The sequence below is a fragment of the Colossoma macropomum genome, unplaced genomic scaffold, assembly GCF_904425465.1.
Source record: "Colossoma macropomum unplaced genomic scaffold, Colossoma_macropomum, whole genome shotgun sequence".
NCBI lineage: Eukaryota > Metazoa > Chordata > Actinopteri > Characiformes > Serrasalmidae > Colossoma > Colossoma macropomum.
Window position 1 is genome coordinate 742,406 of NW_023494798.1, and position 24,459 is coordinate 766,864.

At 40.3% G+C, this 24,459-nt stretch overlaps 1 protein-coding gene across 1 annotated transcript in view; it reads left to right on the forward strand.

Moving 5' to 3' along the window:
- The window catches only part of LOC118818061 (protein unc-13 homolog C-like), a 284,943-nt gene that overhangs the window by 239,397 nt on the left and 21,087 nt on the right, over positions 1 to 24,459 (forward strand). Inside the window, exons 27-28 of the mRNA XM_036585171.1 lie at positions 8,294 to 8,374; positions 21,908 to 22,055. Of these exons, the coding sequence (XP_036441064.1) occupies positions 8,294 to 8,374; positions 21,908 to 22,055 (229 nt within the window). The remainder of the gene's footprint in view (positions 1 to 8,293; positions 8,375 to 21,907; positions 22,056 to 24,459) is intronic.

Below are 24,459 nucleotides of genomic sequence, written 5' to 3' on the forward strand. Positions count from 1 at the left end.
GAGCAAAATTCTGCAGGGCAGTTGATGTCCAGCCACAGGGTTAGGACGACTATATTTTCGTGGTAAAACACTTCAACATAAAATCTGAAATAAAAATGCAAGAAATGATACATAGTATAAGTTATATATAATATAAAATATGTGAGAGGGGTGGGGATAGGGTAACTTTCTGGTGGGCCACACTTTGAGCAGCCACAGAATTGTTGATTTAGCATTGTTAGTAGAGAGGACTGTGCAGGTGAGAGGAGTCAGGGTATTTTTCTACTCTAAGAGAAGAATGTGAAGTGAAATCTGACTGAAACCAGCTCTTTTGAACGTATATATAGTATTTGTTGTGTTTTTTTTTTTTTCTCTGAGCATCAGGCAGTCGCTTTCAGTTATAAACTGAAGTGGATCATTGCCACTCCTCCACATTAAAGAATCCTACTAGGCACCAGGGCTCAGAGTCCTTTCATACTGTTCTCACTCCCTACTTTAAAGCAAAATAATTTCCAGCCTCCGCTAAGACTCTGCAGCTGTCAGTCACAGCCTCCCACTGCTGGCTGGATAAACTCTAACAATGCTGCTTCTTCACTTTGACCACGCTACAGTACTTATAGATGAACTGTACAGTTTGTAGTGAACTGCAAGTGTGCACAGTGCTATACTGAAATAAACTGAGCGTGGACAGCGCTATACTGAAATAAACTGAGTGTGCACAGTGCTATACTGAAATAAACTGAGCGTGGACAGTGCTATACTGAAATAAACTGAGCGTGGACGGCGCTATACTGAAATAAACTGAGTGTGCACAGTGCTATACTGAAATAAACTGAGTGTGGACGGCGCTATACTGAAATAAACTGAGCGTGGACGGTGCTATACTGAAATAAACTGAGCGTGGACGGCGCTATACTGAAATAAACTGAGCGTGGACGGTGCTATACTGAAATAAACTGAGCGTGGACGGCGCTATACTGAAATAAACTGAGCGTGGACAGCGCTATACTGAAATAAACTGAGCGTGCACAGCGCTATACTGAAATAAACTGAGCGTGGACAGTGCTATACTGAAATAAACTGAGCGTGGACAGTGCTATACTGAAATAAACTGAGCGTGGACAGCGCTATACTGAAATAAACTGAGTGTGCACAGTGCTATACTGAAATAAACTGAGCGTGGACAGTGCTATACTGAAATAAACTGAGCGTGCACGGTGCTATACTGAAATAAACTGAGCGTGCACGGCGCTATACTGAAATAAACTGAGCGTGCACAGTGCTATACTGAAATAAACTGAGCGTGGACAGTGCTATACTGAAATAAACTGAGCGTGGACAGTGCTATACTGAAATAAACTGAGCGTGCACAGCGCTATACTGAAATAAACTGAGCGTGCACGGCGCTATACTGAAATAAACTGAGCGTGCACGGCGCTATACTGAAATAAACTGAGCGTGCACGGCGCTATACTGAAATAAACTGAGCGTGCACGGTGCTATACTGAAATAAACTGAGCGTGGACAGTGCTATACTGAAATAAACTGAGTGTGGACAGTGCTATACTGAAATAAACTGAGCGTGCACGGTGCTATACTGAAATAAACTGAGCGTGCACAGCGCTATACTGAAATAAACTGAGCGTGCACAGCGCTATACTGAAATAAACTGAGCGTGGACGGCGCTATACTGAAATAAACTGAGCGTGGACAGTGCTATACTGAAATAAACTGAGCGTGGACAGTGCTATACTGAAATAAACTGAGCGTGGACAGTGCTATACTGAAATAAACTGAGCGTGGACAGCGCTATACTGAAATAAACTGAGCGTGCACAGTGCTATACTGAAATAAACTGAGCGTGCACAGCGCTATACTGAAATAAACTGAGCGTGCACAGCGCTATACTGAAATAAACTGAGCGTGCACAGCGCTATACTTAAGCAAATTGTAAAGATGCGTGTTGTTTTATTAAACTGCAGTGAGTATTGGAGGAATGCATCACTATGTCTATTTTAATGGAAAATAGTAAAGACTGTGCCTCAGTTATCCAACACCTTCCTTACATATATTTCCTAAACACAGCTGATCAGAATACCATTAGAAATATTTGCATCTGAAGTACTTGATGAGAGAGAACCCATTAGCTATTTTTCAATCCTAATCGCTCCCTGAAGAACCCTCAGGATATGAACAGGTGGAACTGGAAGAGCACTGCAGGCCTGTTCTTCATTAGAGCTCATCTGCATACAAGCTTCCTCTCTCTCTTTTCTTCCCTGCCTCTCTCCCCCTTCTTTGTCTCTTGTTCTCTCACTCTAATTCTGCATCTGTCTATCTGTCTATTATTGCTATTTTGCTATACATTATTACATTAACAATAAATGTAATGAATCACACTTACATTTTATTTACTTGTTTCATTGACGTGTGTACTTCTGACATTTTTGTTCTGATGCCAGAAAAGAATGTTTTATCTTTAACAACACTGCACATTACAATAGCCTCATCAAATTAAAATAAAAAAAACTTGTTTTATTGAGATTTAAGTGGGAAATACAGTACAGTGCAAAAGTCTGAGACCACTTTACATTTAAAAAATCAGAGTTCTGTGTGACTAAATTTGATACAAGATGGTCTGAAAGGATGTGTAGCTGTCAAGAAGACACTGAGAAAAGGAGACGGACACATCAAACAAAGAAGCTGAACGATGGACTGACCACCCCAGAGTCCAGACCTCAACATCACTGAATGTGTTTGATTACTTCAGAAAATGATCAACCAGCTTCTGAGACTGAACTTTGGAGGTGTGTCTGCAGATTCTTTGAGAAACTGAAAGCAAGTCTCTTAAACAGAATGGAATTAGAGAGACACACTACTGAAATCTGACATTTTAATTAGTTGTTGAAACGTCTGTAATTTTCTGTTAAATATGTTTTCTTTTTTTTACACACAAAATAAATAAGTTCTACTTCTTGGCTGTTTTGACTGAAAAGTAAATAAATGAATGGTGGTCTCTGACTTTTTTACAGGACTATAATTCATAAAATTACAACATGCTTTCATCAGTGGCAAAAACACAGAACCTCTAAGGGTTACATCCCTCGTATCTTTTGTATCTCTTCTTCTCCCTCACTCTTTCTCTCTCTCTCTGTAATTCATTTTTTATGCATTGAAACACTCCAGGCCTCCTCCTCCTCCGCTTCATCATTACTCCTCACTCTTCTCTTAAGCTGTTCTCCAGCTTCAGTAATCTCAGTCTACAGCTCTGCATCACCACATCATTTAGCACATAACACCTCACCAGATGCAACTTTTCTGTCTAATAAACAGCTTACACAAGCTCCAAAAGGCCTCTCAGTTTTGAGGCATCATCACCCTGCGTGTCTGACCTTCTGCTCCTCAGCGTGGTTTAAACCAGTGGTTCACATGTCTTCCGTGTGCTTTTGATGGTGTGGTATAACTGGGCATTAGCAACTCCATAATGAAATCTGTACAAATTCTTCATCAATATGAGTTTTTTCTGTTATCTAATTTATATAAAATGTGTCTAATGTACGGCTAATGTACATTACATGCCCAAAAATATATGTACACCCAAACATTACATCCATATGTACTTGCTGAACATCTCATTCCAAAATCAAGGCTTTTAATAGTGAGTTTGTCCCGTTTTGCAGCAGTAACAGCCTCTACTCTTCTGGAAAGGCTTTACACTTTAAGTTCTTCACCACCTAACTTGGCAAATCAATATCAAGTTTCATCTAGAGTTCAATTTTCTGTCAGCTTTTGCTGTCAGCAGCAGTGGATAAACTAGATGTAGAGTTTTCAGTCCTGGTTAAACCTTTAACTTACAAATAAACCCAAACTTCAACAATAAGGCACCATTAGAAGCATTAGCGTTTCTTTGCTGTCAGAACAAAACCTTGTATCTCCAAAATGGTAACTTTACAGGAGAAAAAAAAACATGCTTTACCTTTAATGTAAGTCAATGGAACCAGATGTCTTTTCAAGTAATTCTAGGTCATTTCTTTTGGTCCATTCATTATAAAAATTATGCACAATGTAAAGGGCACCGCGACCCAGAAGGATAAGCGGTTTAGAGGATGTGTGTGTGTGTGTGTGTGTGTGTGTGTGTGTGTGTGTGTGTGTGTGTGTGTGTGTGTGTAAAGGGCAACAGGCATTTTCAAACCGTGCCAAAAACTATGCAAAAAAATGGACATACAAGGTTTTGATCCGACAACAGTGATTTGTTCAAAACACTATTTAATAGCAACTAACACCTGCACATGGGCAGGAACACCACTGTTACATCACCATCAGCGTCACATATCATCACAGATAACACCAATTCTGTTATAAGGCATGGAACAATGCTTTTTTCACTGCCAACATGTAAATGCAGCATTAGATCCCCCGTCACTGGAGCTACAGCTCCGGTCTATTATTCCTCCTCCACCAAACTTTACAATTGGCACTGTGCAGCTGTATCAAACAAACTTGAAATGGCAACGTACTTTACACCACTCTAGCTGATGCTCAGCAATGCATATGGTGATCTTGTATTATGGTCACCATGGAAGCCCAATCCATGAAGCTCCTAACAAACAGTCTTGCTGATTTTGCTTCCAGACGCAGTCATATAGCGTGTTTGTTTAAACAAATCATCAACACTAGCTTGTTTCTGTCATTTCCTCTTACTTGCAGTTGGCCAGGGCAGCTCTAGCAGGGCAGAAATTTAATGAACCGTCCTGTTGTAAAGACCCAAAAAGTTTAAAAATCACTTTGTCCACTTGCGCCTGTGTGTGTATCGATCCTGCTGTTTCAGCTGGTGAAGCGTGAGCCTTTTGGAGGGCAAAAGCTGCAGTCGGATTAGCAAAGACAGCGAGTGAGGTTAGAACGGAGAATTATAGCCCGATCAGGTTCGATCTCAGAACTGTTGGCAGATGCAGGTCTGCGCTAACGGCTAATCAATACAGTCAGAAAAAGAGTAGAGTGTGGTGTAGGGAACCAGTTCTGACCTTTCACAGGAGAAAAATCAATGGACAGCTTTTTCTTTATAGCTCCTCTTATAGCATCTCACAGTCATACGCACACAGCTGTATTATATGGAGAGTTCTTGGAGAGCGTGGCTGGCATGATTGCTTGTGCAGTGAGAGAAGTGAAGCGGCTGTTAGATCGACCCGGCCCTGCTGGAACGTTATCAGTGTCCAGCTAGCTTAGCTGCGCCAGGCATTAGCAACCTTCGACCAGGCCTGATTAAATGAAACTGAAGTTTCATCACTTCTCTCCCGGGATGAGGTTTTGCTCTAAGCCTTGCTGATATCAAAGCTGGGCTTGAAAGTTGGGGAGGTTTTCTTTTTTCTTTTTTTTTTAAACTGAGAGTTACTTCAAGGAAGGAAAGACTACAAATCACAATCACAGAGAGAGAATAAGGCGAACAAATGAATCAAAGGAAAACTGAAATTCCTTGAAAGTTTTTGGCTGAATTTGGATTATGTACTCCATTACCACCCACTTTGCTTCTGTACTCAATGCTTCTGCACTCAGTGCCTAAACGTGCATTTGGACAATGTGGACAGAATTCTTATCACAACATATTTTTCCATGTTATGCAATGTTGATCATCAGTGAAAATTATTATATACATTTCCGTGCTCCATTTCAATAGTTCAGAGAATGTATAGCATTTCTCCTTGTTTTCCACAAATGCACATCCTTTTTATTCTCCATATTTCCAGCATTGAAAATAGCTAATGATGTCCCACCAGTTGTGCTGTTGAGAGTGAATGGCTAGACTTCTTCTCCCCCGTCTACTGAATAAATAGTCTTTGAGAGCCTGAGTTGATCTCGTAAAGCCTTGTCTTCACTGCATGACTTTTAATGTCTTAAGAAATTATAAAAAGACTGGGGGTCTCACACTATCTGACTGTTTTTTGCAGATTTTTTTGGGTGACTGAAAAATTGGGGCTCACATAAACGATTAGGGATCACACACTAAACGATTACTACACACACTAAACGATTAGGGATCACACACTAAACGATTAGGGATCACACACTAAACGATTACTACACACACTACTCAACTTTTAAGCTGTTGCTGAGCCAAAAGGAACTCACTGAACTCTTGCGTTCTCCCGTTACTATGAGACCCAAATAAACAAACATAGAGCTGCTCGCTGCTGCTGCTTGCACTGACTCAGTAAAGAAGCAGCAAGTAAACATGTTTTAGAGTTTTAAACGTACAAACTCGATTGTGCCTTAAACTCAGCTCATTAAAAAGCTTTGCTCCACATCTGAGAGATATTTCGACATTTTTCTTTGTTTACTTGCTGTATTTTCTTCTTCCGTGCTCTCAGTTTTTATTGCCTATTGCAGGAATTTGTTCAGATTGAGGCATTGACCAGTTTACTCTAGATTACGCTCAGAGTCAGGTCAAAAAATCAGACATGTCTGATAACCTCCGACTCATCTGAAACATGATCGGGAGGCCAAAAATCTGAGTCTGTGCCCCTCACACTCAATTCTCTCTCCAACTGTGGACTAACCCGAAAATCTGCAGACTAGAGCCAACCAGCACAGACTCAGCCAGACTGAGAATCGGGATAAAATCGGGGTAAAAGTCGTGTAGTGTAACCCGACTTTAAGATAATACAGGTCTGGGGGCAGCCCATTGAACTTTTTGTCTTGGACAGTGGTACACAAACAAGAGTACACCCCCTCTAAACCCCTTCCCCAAATTCCTCTGGTCTGTGCTCTTTTAACATAGAGTACAATAATAATGTTAGCCAAAGAAGCTAGCAAATTGCTATCCTAGGCTAACAGAACTGTTTTTTACTTGCAATAGGTAACATTAACTTTTACTGTATGTAGTGTGCTCTCCATACGTTCATCCGCGTGCGTAATGCAGCTTTTCTGGGGACTTATCAGCCATATTAACTAACTTATGTTACATTAACAACAGGTTTGCTGTTCATTGGACAAGCGCACCATCGCCTCCTACTGTAAGCTCTACCTTTGTAAGGTGTTTTATAGGTTTCAAAATTTCACACCTGCTTTGTTCACACTCACATTTTTTCATGGGTGTCCCCAAGCTTTCTCTTTACGAGATCCTATCTGGCCCCGCAAGGCTTCACACTTCACGACCTAGTAGCTGGTACTAAAGCAGCAGTTCAAACCTGTGCTGCTAATACCGGATTGGGAAAGTAAACATCAGTAATTTCATTGAACATGCATTATTAATATTGAAATAGATTTTGATCATTATTGTTATTGTTTTATCACCAATCCCAGCCTTCATGTTATACACCACAACATTAGATGCTGCTGCCCAGCGTTTGACTGCAGTTCTGATCCAGATGCGGCTTTCCTTAATCCTTTATCCTTTCAGCTTACAAAGACCAGCTGCTGGACAACCACATGTGACATTACGTAATGAGAGAGAGAGCAGAAATGGGCAGTGGAGAGGTGTAGAGAGAGTGAGAGTGAGGGGGGTTTTAATCAGGCTTAGTGACGCAGGCTGGGTGAGGCAGGAGGGCAGAGGGGATTGGTGTAGTTTAGTGGTGTTGGGGTTTAAGGGGTCATACTCTAACTCACATGAGGATGTGGCTCTGATAACCAGCTGTCAACTCAAACAGCTGGCGCATACAAACATACTAGTGATAACTGGCAGCAACCGTTACATTCAGGCTCAGTTTGTTTGGAATATTATCTATAGATTATCTTCAACACTAAATGCTGAGTTTAGGACAGTGGCTTGGACCAGGTTAGGGCTAGTTTTTGGGTTTGTTTTTCTTTTTTCTGTTTATAGTTGAAGCAAATTGTACATAAAAATACACCCTAATCTAATCTTTACAGTTTAAGAGAGTGAAGTTTAGCATGAACATTAGGTTTAGGTTTATGGAAATGTTAAAGGGAATTTAATGGATATATTCAATGGAATGTAAGTTTGTGACAAGGTATGCATCTTTAGTGGTCCATCAAAATAATAATACATCTAGTCTTACACTGTCTCTCTTTTTTTCTGCCTGAGTGAAAGTTTCTATGAAATAAAGTAAAATTCCAGTATTACAAAAACTCTTCTGCTCTGATGATTTTGCGCTTTGTTCTCTTTTAAAAATTGACACTGGGTTCTGTTTAAATTGGTCTAACAGCCAATTTGTACTGGAATGTTCCAAAGCAGAATTTAACACTTCACTTAGCAAACACCCAGACGTTGTCATTGTTGCTGTTGAAAAAGCTGCAGAAGTGGATGCACATGTCACCGTCTGTATCCTGAGCAAAAACACACCCTCTTCTCTTTCTCTGTTGTCAGGAACATGTGATTCGGGAGGAGGCTCGCAGCCTGACGCCACGCCAGTGTGCAGCAATGGACTTGGTGCTTCCCACCATCAAGGTATCACTCTCTTTTTCTCTCGCTCCATCTTTCTCTCTCTCCCTGTCCATCGCTTACTCCTTTCCTAGGCACTGCTGATGATTCATTCCCCCCATAAAATGTCCGAACTTTGAGAGCTCTATGGTTCTAATACGGCTGAACCTAAGTGCTGGCTTTGACACAGTCGAGCATGACCTTCTTTTGGAGCATCTCAGGCTGTTTTCACAGGAGATAGCTTGTTTACTCACATGACATTTATTGTTTTCTTTTGGTTCAGTTAGTTTCACACTGCAACGGCCACAGTGCACCAAATTACACGTGTAGAAAGTCCTCTGTTATTCTTACATTCACCACCATAAAAATGGAAAAATAGAATATTGAGATGCTTAATGTCTATGTGTGTCTCAATCGAAGCAATAATAATAAACCTTACTTGATCTCTGCTTCTTTATAATTGGCTTGTCAATTGGACATTCCATATGCCAAAATCAAACGCATAGCATTGCTACTATTTTACTTTTTTAATTACTTTTGCTTATTAGCAGCAGTTTGTGTTGCAGGAACTGTATGAGCATCTGTCAAGAGTCAGTTAAAACAGCACTGGTGGTACAGAGCTGACCTGCTTCCTAAAGAAAACAAAAATATGCTCTAGCATTGAATTTCCTTGTTTAGTGTGGGCCGTTGTTAAAATGCATTCCTACCTGCAGCAAACTGAACCAGGGTACTCTTGGAAGCAGAACGAGACTCATGACCGCTGTTTAGTTCTTTGGTGCAGACATGAGTGTTGGGGTGTTCACACCTGCTAAAACGGACTAAACTGAAGAATATTTGATTGGTCCGGTACAGACAAAGTATGTATGAAAGCACCCTCAACCAGTGAGTTGACGTCTGGGTATCATGCTAAAGTTTTTTGCACCACAGACAGAACTTTATCAGTTACAATTTCTCCTTGTGTGCAGCATCACCTGCGTTGTACTGCAAGGTTCTGTTTTAGGCCCGACTTTATTCTGTTTATATGCCCCTGCTAGGCTCAAAGACTGTATCTCCCACTGAGTGAGAGAGGGAATGATATAGGGAGATCGAGTATCATTGGGGTTTTGTAAGGTCAAATTTGTTTACAAAGCGCATTTAAATCGACATATGTTGGGCACCTTCTGCCATCCCTCTTCTGGAACATTTTCTCTCTCTTCACCCCTCTCCTCACTCCCACTCTTTCTCTCCCACTGTCTCTTTCTGCTCTACAGAGTGTGAATGTACATTAACAGCAGCAGCTAATCTCTGTGTCTAGACTGATATCTATATCTGTCTCTGTTTGTCTCAATAGCCTTTATCCTTGCTAGCAATTTACCAGCCGTCCAGCACCGAGGCCTGTTGTGTGTTTATGTGTGTATTCCGTTCCCACACCATCAGCATACACACTGTCTATGAGCTATTTTGGGAGATGAAGGTCTGGCCGTGGGGTTCGTCACACATGGGAGAGTGTGGTGGTAGCACAACCTCACACATTCACAGACGTGTAAATAGATCTCTACCTATTTGTAAAACTCTCTCTGTGTGAATTGTCACTCTCTGTATATAAGTCCTGCCTCCATCAGCTCCGCTGTGGGTTGAACCGGTCCTGTTGTCTCCTTGGAAACGGGCATCTCCCGCCTCCCTGTTCTGATCAATCATGAAGGCAAAATGTTCCTCATTAGCATTCACAGTAGAGGAACCAATTAGGGGAGTTTAAAAACCCAAAAAACAGGCCTGGAGGAGGGCTTAAGTAGTCTGACTTAAAAAGGCAGCGTAGAGGGATAGTTAGCCGCTAGACTTGACGCAGTGAGTTGAAAAAGTAGTTAGTGGTGTGTTCAAAGGAAGAATAACAGCGCTGTTGTAAAGGAAAGGATTTAAGATTCTCTCATTTTCCCCTCACCTCAAATGTAGTTGTGTTTGGTGACATGCTGTGTATGACATACTTCTATCTATAAAACTGCACAGACATATAGATAAAATTCAGGCATGAATATGACTGCCACTGCTGTTTTCAGCTATGCAACACACTTTTGTCCATTGTTATAATAATACAGTGCTGGATAAAAGTCAGACACCACCTTTCATTTATTTCATTTTCAGTCAGAAAGGCCACAAGTTTGTCATTTTTCTGAATGAAATGAATGAAAAAGTAGAAAACACACACAACAGACTTACAAAACTACATGTTGTAGTATTTAGTTTGCTCACCCGTTACCCTTATTACAGCTTTCATTCTTCCCAGGAGACTTTGTCTTCAGCTTGGAGTTTGATTTTCTCCTCTCTCTCAAAGATGAAAGCTTTCAGTGCTGTTTATCTGATGGGGATAGTGTCGCTGGTCTACTAGGTTTTCCAGGTGGTTGTTAGGAATCCCATTTTCTCTGTAGCTTTTAATCACTTTTTGAACTCCAAGTTTGGAAACTGTTTTTTTCCACTTTCCCCTTCCTGAACCCTAGCGTTGGGGGGCGGCGGGTGCTTTAAATTTGCTTTCTCACCAAACTATTGCTTTAATCTGATTTGGTCTGTGGACTGGGAAATCTGAAATGTGTGGTTTTCGGAGATTAGGTTTGGAGTGGTCTCAGCAGGTCCCAGAATTTGGTCCAGTTTGGCGGTAAATTTAAATGGAGTTAGTGTGATTGGGTAGGTACTTCACAGATTTTGTATTTCTAATAGATTTTTATTCATACTCTCTTAGTTCCAGAGAGAGAGCTGACTATGGTGCGAGTTCTTCAACAGTGTAAGAACCCTGTAGAAAGCACACAGTGGAGGGTGTTTTTTTTTGTTCTTTTTCCGATTTAAAGGCAGCAGGGAACAAATTTCACTGCTTTAATGTAATTATCTGTCCTGCACTCCTGAGGATGGAACATCGTTTTCGGCTTCATTACTGGGACCCCTCCGCTGTCCAGCGCGATGGCTGTGTCGCAGGATTAAGTATTACACACAGTCGGACACTCGCCACTGTCATATTGTCATGAAACATCTCTGCAATCACACGCTGCTGCACCTCCCTGCCTGCACTGCTCCTGTAACCCATCGCTGTTTCTCACTGATACGACACTGACATTGCAGTAGCCTCCAGATAGAAGTGATGTCATCTCAGTGAAACTATTGCTGCTGCAGTAATGCTACCATGGATACCGTGGACCCTGCCTTTTCACTCCCTTTCCTTTTGGATTTAATTATTTGATACCATATTTAATTTAAGACTGGACATGAGACTGGACATCTGTGGGTGGTAATGACCACTTTCCTTTTGCGGATTCAGAGAACTTAAGGCAGGGGTGGCACCACACCTCCGAAAGTGGTGGGGCAGAACTTTTGGAAAAACAGTGTTAGAGGAACTGACTAAAACTAAATTTATACAGTACAGTTTGAAAAATGTGGTTCTTCAAGAGTTCTTTGGTAAAGGGAAAAGAGTTCTTCATGAAACCATTTGCATGCTTAAATGATTATTTGCATGGTGAAATGGTTCTTTAGATTGATGGAGAATGCATTGTATATGGTTCTGTATAACACCAAAAAGGGTTCTTCTACTGTTACAAGCTTGACATCGTAACAATAGCAGAACACTTTTTGGTGCTATGTAGGACCATTTTTAAAAAAAGGTGCTATATAGAACCATACACAACACATTCTCCATCAGTCTGAAGAGCCGTGCAAAGAACCATTTAAGCATGAAATAAATCTGTATAGAACTCATGGTTCTAAAGAGAACCATTCCCTTTACTAAAAACCCTTGAAGAAGCATCTTTTTTAAGTGATAGTGCTTTTTTTACTAAAGTTTCTACATTTTTACAATTTTACATTTTACATTAGTGAACTGCAGCTCCTCTCACTGAACACGAAATCACAAAGATTTCACTGTTGAGGAAATGCCACACCCCCTTTTCTGAAGTGGAGATTGGTTCTGCTGCTGAGTTTGACTGTCTGTTTGTGCATACTGGTCAGCAATCTGTGCAGTGTAAGAGAGTGGAGATTTATATTGATGTAAGCGTCCTGAACTCAATCGGGAATTGGTGGGGCGTCACCCCTGTGCTTTGAAAAGTGGTGGCTCACTCCTGTTGTTTCTGATGGCCATGGCTCAATGTGTCCACTAGGAGAACAAATATGGTGGTAAATACAATTTTTAAAATTGGGGTGAAAAAAAGATTATCATTCTTATTTTTATTATCATCTGAATAATCATAATCACATTAATCATAATGCCAAACAGTGCTACAACAACTGTACAGGTTGTAGGCCCGCGTTTGGTCAGGACCAATGAATGAATGACGTAGCACTAGAGATGTCCAGTCTTCAGAACTTTTGCTAAAGCTTCCATTTACTGAATAATAAGCCTTAGTGTGTAATAAGCCTTGGTTAATGTAAAGAGGTTTTATTCTAAGTGATTTTGTAGCATTTATGTTGGTCCATTCATCACAAAATTTTACACAATGCAAAGAGCAGCCACCATGTTCAAATGAAGGAGAATAATAACAATTGACAAAAATGGAGATACAGGTTTTTCTTTGGGCAGTGATGATATGATCACATCTTTTCGCAACTGAACAAACATTTTTGCACATGTGAAAGCACATTTAAAAAAAAGACTTTTTTTGTAAGGGAAACGCCACCAAAGAATTTAAATAAGTTTGAAAAACAAGATTTTTTTTTCAAAACAGCAACTATATCTCACTCCAGAAAGCGTATTGTTAGACTCAGATAACCAAAAACTGTTGGATACAGATGACTATCTAGCATTTAGCTTAATAACATATTTTGTTTTCCATCAGACTGATATTAAAAACCTGTGTGCGCACGCTGCAGTGTGGATAACCACATGAGACAGTCCATAGGCAGAGCGTCTAAGACTAGCTTGACCATTACCATGCTGTGGTCTGCTCTTCAGCACTGAAGAAAGGAGAAAGTCACATAATACTGCAAGTGTCAGAGTTTTATTGGCCTCTTGTAACAGTGCATGCGGCCCATATTTCATCCGGTTTCACATGGTGTGTGTCGCATTTGTTGAGCGTGTTGACACACTTGTCAGAAGAACTGGCATTCTCAATAAAGCACATGGAAGTAAACGGCCATGAGCAGCAATGAAAATGTGAATGAAAAACGTCAGATCATCTGGAATCTCCTAGAATATATCAGATAATATTCATAACACCTTAAACTACACAAAGTACACGGCCCTAAATCCACATGAACGGACACTTTTGCTACCTTTTGCTGCCCGTGTGTTTATTGATTAGATGAGAGAAGCTGAGACCTAACTTTTCACAGCGAGTCAGTTGAGTGAAATTCCTCGGTGAGGTCCTGTACAGGTTTTGTTTGCTGCTGCAGACGGAGTCTAATGGGGTAAAATGGATAGACACAGTGGAGAAAGCATCACTGGTCACCCAGCGATCAGAGAGCTTGCCTTTGACCCGTGTTTATGGCTTCAGTCCCAGCTGATGGCCGCTGTGTTTGTGCCCTTGAGCCAGGCTTTTAACCTCAAGTTAGCAGCCCTGCAGTTGGTTAATGTAGCTCAAAGCATTAGTGAAATGGCTAAATGGAAAGTGGAGTCACCTCTAAAGAAAAGAAGAGGCATTAGATGTAAAATAAAATCAGGCAAGCACTGTCTGACCAGAAACCGCTGATGGATACTGATGACCAGCATGATTGGAGTCAAATCAGGTCTTTTGGAATCACAACTCATATTAATCATTTTATATGCAATAATGATCAGTACAATGTGATTTCAAATATTATAACCATTACACAGATTTATTTAATATTTAAAGAATTTTGGTAGAATGATAAATAATGAATGATGAAAAATAATAATCTTATAGTGTATCTCTTATAGTAATTTATTTTAGTAAGTAACAATATTAAAAGTAAGATATCTGCCTCAGGATTTGATCACCATTTTTATAGTATGATCTCCTGAATATTAATTTTATTATAACTTCATTGTGCATGTTAATTTTATCAGAGAGCAACCCTCAGGGCCTTCTAGGCCTTGAGAAGCCCTATTGATTTCTAGGAACAAAATTTTAGGAATGTGTTTGTAATTTTTTGCTTATTTGCATTTGAACTTGTATGATACTGTTCTATATATTATAGTAGCAGTTTTGGTTGGAAACGAAGGTTAAAATCATTAAAAGCCCAATGGAAAATGGTCGAATCAGGGTTGTTTTCTCTGTGGTATCTAGGTAGATACATTCAAGCGAGCTCTCCCATTAGTTAGGACATAGATATCTATATTATAAATCGAGTGGCTCATCGTAGTGGTCACAGTTCAGCACTTAAGAACTTCATTCTTTATACTTTCTTGATGATTTCTTGGTCATTTCAGAATCATCTGCACTTAATCTATCTGGACAATACTTCTGAATTTTACAGCTTCCATGTTTCTTACTAATTATTTGAAACAAACAAAGTTGCACAGTTCTACCATATTAGAATCGTTTTGTGCACTTATCTGCAATTAAATTGGTTTTATTTTTTGGAATCACGAAATCGTGAGGACCTGGCTCACTCTGTCACTTCAAACCAAAGCAGAGCTTGTCCAAGACAGATCTGCTGAAAAGGTCAGACACTAAGCCTTAATGTACCGACAACCGAAAGACTCCAACAAAATCAAGTGTAGAGAATAAAAAAAGTTTTAAAGTTGAATAAATACACTCCTGTCCACTTCATCAGACTCCTACCTCGTACTTCCACTTACTGACCACTTTATGAGGTCCACCTGCCTTCCAAAAGTATCACAGTCTATCTAAGCGAATTCAGCTGCTTGAAAGTGCACCCATTGCTAATACAGGAGTTCAATTGTGCACTCATGGCTTGTGTAATCTCTGTAGAAAAGCACTGACGAATAGAACAGGATGCTCTGAAGCAGCCATATATGAACCTAACGTCACCATGTTCAGTGCCAAGCGTGGGATATAGGGGTTTAACCTGTTAAAATCCCAGGCTTATTACATACAAAGGCTTTTTTATTCAGCAGCTACAGGGACTTCAATGCAAACTGGTTGAGCTATGCTTAGGTTATAGGAGTGTGTAATAAAACTTTTCAGGGGTTAAAGTCCCCAGCATTGGGCTGTGGAGCACTGCGACTGCGTTCACTCCATCTCTGGAGTGATGGAGCTCCATCCAATACCTTTTGGATGAGCTATCCAGAACTGATCATTCAACATTATTACCTGACCTCACTAATGCTCAATCAAATTCTCCCAGCAATGTTCCAACATCTAGTGTAAAGTCTTCCCAAGAGAGTAGAGGCTGTTAGTGCAGGAAATGAGGACAAACTGATTAGTAATACCCTTCATTTCAGAAGAAACGCAAACTTTTGGACATATAAAGTAGATTTGTCAGTCAGGGTTTAAGCCTAGTCTGGACTGCACTGATCTTTCAGTGTAAAATCTCTGTTCAGAATGCGGTGTAGTGCAGGACAGGGCTTAGTCCCGCTCTCAGAAACTGGCCGATAGTGTAGGTCCACTATATAGATGTACACTTACACACTGTAGCTCATCTGTTGCCGCACATTTTTACCAGCCACCCTCTACCTTATTCTTCATTGGTCAGTTTCTGACCATTGGCCCATTGCTGTCCAGATATTATTTGGGTGGTGGTCCATTCTCAGCACACTGACATGGTAGTGTGTGTGTTGCTGGAACAACTACAGGAGGGCTAACTAAAACTCTGCATCAACAGATGGGCTACAGTCTCTAACTGTAGACAAGAACTACAATAGAGGGGTTTCTGATAAAGTGGTCGGCAAGTAACATTCTGCAGTGTCCATTTTGTCCACTTTTTATTGGACATACAACTGTAGATGTGAGTGCACAGAGGCAGCTCTGGCTGCTGTTATTAAAGAGGTCACTCGAGGCATGTAATCCTCTAGAGGATCAGTCCACACTGCGTAATATCTGACCGCGCCAGGAGCGGCGCAGGATCATAATGGAGTTGATGAAATGTATAGAAGCACATTAATATAGTTTTTTGAGCCTTGTGCAACAGCAAAAGAGAGCAGTGCACAGTGTAGCATTGTAGCATCCGTAAGCCAAGCCCAGGGCACCTGGTCTTCGAGTTACACAATCACTGCCTGGATATGGGACAGTTTTGTAGTGGAATTAAGCTGGCGTGTCTGACCGGTTGCAGGCACTACACATATGGGAGGAAGTAAGTAAATCCTTTCTGCTGCTATTTGATTAAAGGTGTAGTTTAGCAAAAAAAATCTTATTTATTTATACAGTTTTCCTCCATCTCACAAATGTGGTCAATCAGCCAAGACATGTTTGGCATCTGAAGTTTGTTTCTTTAGTATGGTTTAGTTTAGTTTTAGCTACGAGGCTAATGTAGCTAAGTACTAGAAGCTTATACCCAGAGCCAGCTCCACCTAATAAGCGACATAAGCAGCTGCTTAGGGCTCTGTGGCCACCAAGGGGAAGTTGTGTGCATATTAAATATAAAACAAAAAAAATCAAAATAAACATACCACAGCAGTATTCAGTCAATTAGACATCTAAAGCTCATTTGTGATTTAATGCACCAGAGTCAATAAAAGCTAACATGTAACACTGGCCAATTAACGCCCTTCAGTTACTCTCATCAATATCACAGAAAATTCTGTTTAATCGATTTACATGTTTACAATTAATTGTTCAGTCCTAGTAAGAGAACATCAAATAGGCACATGGAGGGCCCAAAATATTCTGCTTATGGCCCCCAAAAGGCAAGAACCGGCCCTATTAGGCCCACTAATTAGCATGGTGCTAACTGCATGCATAAATCATGACATACTTGCCTCAAACATTGTGTTATTAAGTAATTTCTAATAGACTTGTTTATGTGGTTTCTGACACTGTATGATAGTGTTTATTGTTTATTCTCTTGTTAATATATTATATTACCTATAATAAAAAGAGTGCCTTCAGAGAGCCTTATGATGTATGGGAACTTAAAAAATAAGTAATTTTTATCCTATTTTTATTTTAGAGAATTATCATATTGGTTGCAGTCATGGGCTGGAGGCTAGGGAACCAGCCCTGTGACTGGAAGGTCGCCGGTTCGATCCCCTGAGCCAACAGTATGTGACTGAAGTGCCCTTGAGCAAGACACCCAACCCCCAGGTGTCCCCGGGCGCTGTGGATAGGGCTGCCCACTGCTCCGGGCAAGTGTGCTCACTGCCCCCTAGTGTGTGTGTTCACTAGTGTGTGTGTGGTGTTTCACTGCACGGATGGGTTAAAATGCAGAGATGAAATTTCCCCCGTTGTGGGACTAATGTGGTCACTTAATCTTAATCTTAACCTTTAAACTATGCAAGTATTGTAGTAATACTGCTGTCTCAAACACAGGGGTTAAAATTCTGAATTGTCCAATTAAGATTTTTTTTCCCTTTGGTATATGGGTAAATACAGCCAAGCAAGCTCTCCCATTGGTTAAGACTTCAGGAGCTGAACTGAAGGCCTTACATGTTAGATTTACTGCCAAAGAATTTACAAGCTTCGAATGTCTGTGTTAAATTTAGAACTGCCAAAAATGTTCACATGCACTGGTATTAGCTAAGTGCCAAAATACTAAAAGAAATCCCACAGAGATAAAACAGTGTATCATACATTCAGTGTCAGAAACTATAGAAGTAATTCCATTTAGATAATTAGTTCGTACAATGCCAACAGGTGGGGTATAACTGTCTGTTACTTGTTAGCTACATAAGCCTCGTAGCTCCCCTCCAACACCAAAAAGGCAAACTTCAAACACTGAACATGTTTTGGCTGATCAAGTTTGGGGTAAGGAGAAAAACTGTGTAAATGAGGTTTTTTGGCTGATCTTTTAAATGGCCGGCCTGTGCTTGGAACACGTTCCTCGTTACTTCCACTGCAACCTTTACAGGATGACTCTTTTATCCTGGTCTAATTATCAGCCTCCTGACGCTGTTGTCTGAAACCCTAAAAACACTTTGCCTCGTTTATTCTCTTGTGAATTATTGAAGTGTTTCAGCGACGCCCCTGTCAATAGTACACAGCCTAATCTGCACTGATGGAGCCACAAGACAAACAATATAAACGATTCATTATTAGCGGCTAAATTAGGCCTCGGATCAAAATCCCGCCGGCTGTGGCCAGTCGTCTCCTTTTAGCTAAATTGCGGGCTATTGTTTGCAAGGTCTAATTGGCAGGAGAGTGAAGGGTCTGAAAGAGCAGCTGACAAAGGATCACATCTCAATCAACCAGAGAGAGAGAGAGAGAGAGAGAGAGAAGAGAGAGAGAGAGAGAGAGAGAGAGAGAGAGAGAGCAGAGAGAGAGAGAGAGGATGGCAAGTGTGAGAAAAAAAAGCAGAAGAGTAAAGTGGAATACGAATAAAGGGAAAGAGCGATGACATTTAACCCATAGAAGTCTATCATCCTTTTACTGTGCTAATTAAATATTATCACATATATCATTACATGGTTGGTTATATAATTACATTTACATTCGATTTACAGCACTGTGCAAAGGTCAGAGAGCAGCCTTCATTTGTTTAATTTCCAGTTAACTCATTTTTCAGCATTAGGAAGCTACACTAAAGCTTTAACAACTACATCTAATCTCAGCTGTCTGAGTGTCAGTGTGTCACTCTTTACCTTCATCACAGCTTCCATTCTTTTCAGGAGACTCACTTTCAGCTCCTCAAAGAATCTGCAGACACACCTCCAAAGTTCAGTCTTAGAAGCTGGTTGATGATTTTCTGAAGTAATCAAACACATTTAGTGGTGTTGAGGTCTGGACTCTGGGGTGGTCAGTCCATCGTTCAGCTTCTTTGTTTGATGTGTCCGTCTCCTTTTTTCAGTGAGGTTCTTCTTGATCAGCTACACATCCTTTCAGACCCACAGCGCTGAGTCGTCTTCTCACAGTGGAAGGATGGACAGAAACACCTGTGGATGTTTTCAGATCTGAAGCAGCTTGATTTTCTCCTCTCTCTCAGAGATGAAAGCTTTAAGTGCTGTTTATCTGATGGGGGCAGTTTTGAACTCATTTGAAAGTCCTGTTTTTCTTTTCTTATGCAAGTAGACTATCTTATATCTAATCTCATCAGAAATATCTCCTAAAAATTGATAATTTATATTCAGTGGCCTTTTTGACTGGAAATCAAATAAATCATAGATGGTCTCTGACTTTTGCTGTATGGTTTATATCAACAGGTTTGAGTCTACACTTCTGTTTTTTAAAGGTTTTTTTAATGTCAAAAAATGTAAAAGATGTTAAAGAACTTTTTATCAAATGCAAATCAGAATAAAAAACGTCTCTTCTGCTCCTAAACACAGATGTGGTGTAGGTTGAAAGTGTGGAATCAGCACTTTTCACACATTTGCTCCCCTTTGTTTCAATAAACTATGAGTCAGAAATGATTCATATATATTTTCAACATGCTTTTGTTATCATTGGTGCTAACAGAGACTTCTAAAGAGCAGGCACTGGCCTTTACTAGCCCTCAGACAGAGCTGACAACTCGATCTACCTTAATCACTCCAGATGATCAACAAACAGGGATTAGATTATGGTCCCTCTGATAGCATTTGGCTAATCTGTTATTGTCCAGAGTGCTAATGCAGTAATATCCGCCAGAGTCCATTTGATGAAAATATCACACTTGCACAAACACCTGACCGCTTCTCATTTAATCACTCACCACCCGCTAATGGGAAATCACCGTGTGTGTGTGTGTGTGTGTGTGTGTGTGTGTGTGTGTGCATTTGTCTTTGTATAACTTTGTAGTACAGCCACAGAAAAACAGGACTAGCCTACAGAAAAAGCAAGATTACTTCTTTTTGTTTACTGATCTTAAGACTGGGATTAGGTTTAGGATTAGTATTAGGAAATTCTTATTACATATAGGTGAACAACTGTCAGCTTAATCACATTACAAATAAAGAGGAGAGTGATAGAAAACCTGTAAAATTTGGTAAAAACCCTCAGCCAACATGCCCCCAACCACCCGCATCCCAAACTCTGCCCTCTCACTATTTAGTCGCTACATAAATATAATTTACATTTTTCTGCCTTTTATAGCTTTTGATAGATTATTCAATAATAATCTATAATAGTAGTCTGTAATATATCTGTGCATGTATGAATTTGTGCTAAATGCGTTTGTGTTGTTCGATCATGCATCTAGCTTTACAGCATTTTAAAATGTCAGAAACAACACAGTGATCCTACAGGTGAACCTTATATACACACAGACAGGCATATATGGAAGGTTTTTTTGGAAACAGGGTTGTACTTAGCTTTGTATACAGACAAGACAAGTAATGACGTCACTCTACTCCATCCTGCTTTGTTAGCATAACCGTAGTGCTTTACAGAACATTTCATACCTTAACAACTTTATACATGAAATTATGAATACCTAATAAGCGAAATAGCCTGTAGTTTTGGTTAGTGAGCCCTGCTTCTTCTCTCCTCTCCTCACCTCATATAAAAATAATATAAAAATGTACACAAAAATGTAGGTAAATTTATATATCACTGTTGTCGGAACAAAACCTCTTATCTCCAAAATGGTAACTTTACAGGAGAAGGAAAAAACATACTTTACTTTTAATGTAAGTCAATGGAACCAGAATTTTTTCCAAGTAATTTTAGGCCGTTTCTTTTGGTCCATTCTTCATGAACTTCACACACAATAAAAAGGCAACAGTCATTTTCAAATTAGGTCAAAAACTAAAAAACGACAAGAATTGAGATGCGAGGTTTTCTTCCGACAGCAGCGATATAGATATAGGTAAGTGAAATTACACACAGGTACTTACGTATGTATAATTCATGTGGGATATATTAGGGACATATTATGACTACTTATAGGTACTTATATGTACATACAGAATATACATGACCCCACATCCTGACTGATTACATAAAGACATGTATGTGTCTGTGATAAATCTGTGTGATGTGGCATAGCTTGTGTTTTCTTTTTTCGAGGGAGGACTTTGTGTCTCCAGAACTAAAACATTTTTAAGAGAGCTCAAAGACGTTTGCATTTTTGTACACAAGGTGTTTGGAGTTGATTTGGCGCTGTGGCTTCCCCAAAGCTGTGAAATCTCCCAAGGGGGAAGTGTTAGGTTTCAATTTATGTAAAAGAGAAAAAGTCAAAGCTGTCAGAACTGGAAGCTGTGTGTTTTCACATCAACGTCATATCATGTCTCAGCCCAATGCAGAGAAAACTGAAGAACTTGCTTATCCTTTGTGAAAAATAACTGATATTGCCATGCAGCATTGCAATATATGTGAGCATAGGTGTTAAACTTTTCTTTCTTCACAACAGGTAGTGAATATATCAGATATGATCCTGCTTATGAGCTCCACTAATCTTGTAGCTTCTTTAAAAAGGTGAACAATAACAGACTGTAGCCCATCTCTTTTTCAGCCCCCCTTCATTGAGTAAATGTATTTGGTGTACACTTTCACTGCCCACCTTCATGAGCCAGTTCGTCTCCCTTTGTGAGATCAGGTAGCTCTGCATTACTCTTACAGCCTTGTAAGTGGAGTAAAGCTTTTCAGCAACTAACCCATCGGCCTCTCTCCTTCACAGCAATATTTCCATGCGGGAGGAAACGGCCTGAAGAAAACCTTCCTGGAGAAGAGTCCTGACCTGAAGTCCCTGAAGTACGCGCTCAGCCTTTACACCCAACCCACAGATGCCTTGATCAAGAAATATATATGCACCCAGGCCTCTCAAGGTAAGGCTTCTCCTACAGCTGGGATCTGAACTATATTTTCACAGCAAGGCAAGGCTATATAGCACATTTTAAAAGCATAATCAAAGCAAAAGATCAAAATAAAATTAAAATACATTCAAATAAATGTAATGAATACAGAGTAATGAACATACAGTAAAAGCAGCGGACACAGTATTGTGTTGATATTGCCTTTAGCAGCCCTTAATCTATCAGGTTTTTATAACATACTATATTGACTGTGGCGTTTTCAACGTATGCACCAGTATTTTTCAGACATAATTGTTAAACCTAGCATTCTACATTGCTAATGCTAGTTGGCAGAGATGTACACAAGATGCTTCATGCGAGTCCGAGCTGAGTCTCAAGTCTTTGGGGCATGAGTCTGAGTTGAGTCTCAAGTGTTTAGTAGAGGTACACCTACTAAAATCCTGTCAGGTTCAACACGGCGTCCAATAACAAGCCTTTCCTTGTAGAAGAATCTTCAGTCTGAAGGACAGAACTGAAGCGCTACACACAGTAAATGAAGTACTTAAAGGAATGAGACAGAACAACTAGAAACGGTTAGGTAGACTAGTTTATATAGCAAGTATGCTAGCTAGAACAATAGCTAATCTAACTGAAGTTTTTGTGCATTTCAGAAAGATTAATGACCAACTTCAGCTAAATAAGCTGTTGCACTGACATAGCATGCTGTAGCGTTCACCTCTGCTAAAAGAGACATAGCGTTCGCACAAGTCATGGTGCTTTATTTTCCAGCTGTTGTCGGCCACAGCCAAGCTGTACATGAGCAGTTTTTGTTCTAACAGCTCGCTCTGTAACTAGTCTAACACTCTCTCTCTCAGCTCACACACACATAGACCCCGTTTACACCTGGTCACTTCATGTGTCTGGTATCTGGATTGTATTCTGATAAGATTTTAGCCACATGCGTTTACACATGGTAGTCAAATGTGTCTTTTTAGTCGGACTGAAATCTGATTGCTGTGTGGGATAGAATATTCAAATCCACTCATTATGCGGCAACCAATTACCATTTATTAATTTGTTTGGCCGCTAAGTCTGTAGGTTGTTTTGCACAGTAGCATCTGTCCATATTGCTGTTAAGCATTTTGTTTTCTCCAGTCTCCAAACATGTGCGTCTATGTGACACAGATCACATGCCCAGTAATGTACCACATGGAGAGTTTCAGTTGTGCTGGGAGGGGTTTCGGTTGTACAGGGAGGAGGTTCAGTTGTACTGGGAGGAGTTTCAGTTGTTCTGGGAGGGGTTTCGGTTGTACAGGAAGGAGTTTCAGTTGTTCTGGGAGGGGTTTTGGTTGTACAGGGAGGAGGTTCAGTTGTTCTTGGACGGGTTTTGGTTGTACAGGGAGGGGTTTTGGTTGTACAGGGAGAAGGTTCAGCTGTTCTGGGAGGGGTTTTGGTTGTACAGGGAGGGGTTTTGGTTGTACAGGGAGGAGGTTCAGTTGTTCTGGGAGGGGTTTTGGTTGTACAGGGAGGGGTTTTGGTTGTATAGGGAGGAGGTTCAGTTGTTGTGGGAGGGGTTTTGGTTGAAGTGGTTGAGCAATCAGATTTGTGGTTTTAAATGCATCTTGGGGTGTGTTTACACTTGCATGTTTATGTGGCTGGCTCTTATCCAGATGTAATCCTGATACTTAAGGAAGTGAATTGCTTGAAGTGACCAGGTGTAAACGGGCTGATATACACACACCCCTGGTTTAGTTCCCAGCCCCACTCTCTACAATAAGTGTCCATAGCAAACAAACCAAGTGCAATAAATGCTGGGCAACACAACCCAAAACTAACATACCGAAAACTTTTCTTTCCTTTAAGGACTTCAGTTCTGTCCATCAGACTGAATGTTCTTCTGTCACATAATGCTCATTATATGAATCAGTATCAAACTTGACGCAGCTGAACTGCAGGAGAACAGCATTGCTGTAATGACTGACCTTAGCATAACAGAATTGCACATAAGGTTGAAAGTGAAAGGACACTAAGTCTCTGTGTCTGCTAATTGGCTAAGGCTACCATGCTAACACTTCAGCCTCAGTGCTCTCAAGGGACATGTTAGCTTGTCATGCCAAACTTTTGGGTTCCATAAATGATTTCATTTCAAATATTAACAGAATGTTGATTAATTGTATAAAAACATATGTTTAGTGCTCCTTGAGGTTGCTAGTGCTGAAGTAACACACGGAGATGGGAGTAAAGCTCAGCAACACCTTTTACGTGTCTAATTAAATAATTCATACCCTAATGACCCCTTATCACTGTGCTATGAAAGATTTCTATACCCTGTTTCCATTGTACGTACGTGGGAACACTGATGAGGCTTTGCCTTTTCACCATGTTTACAGTTCATCATATTTTGAGAGACAGGAACCGTTTGTCAGACTTGAGGTTA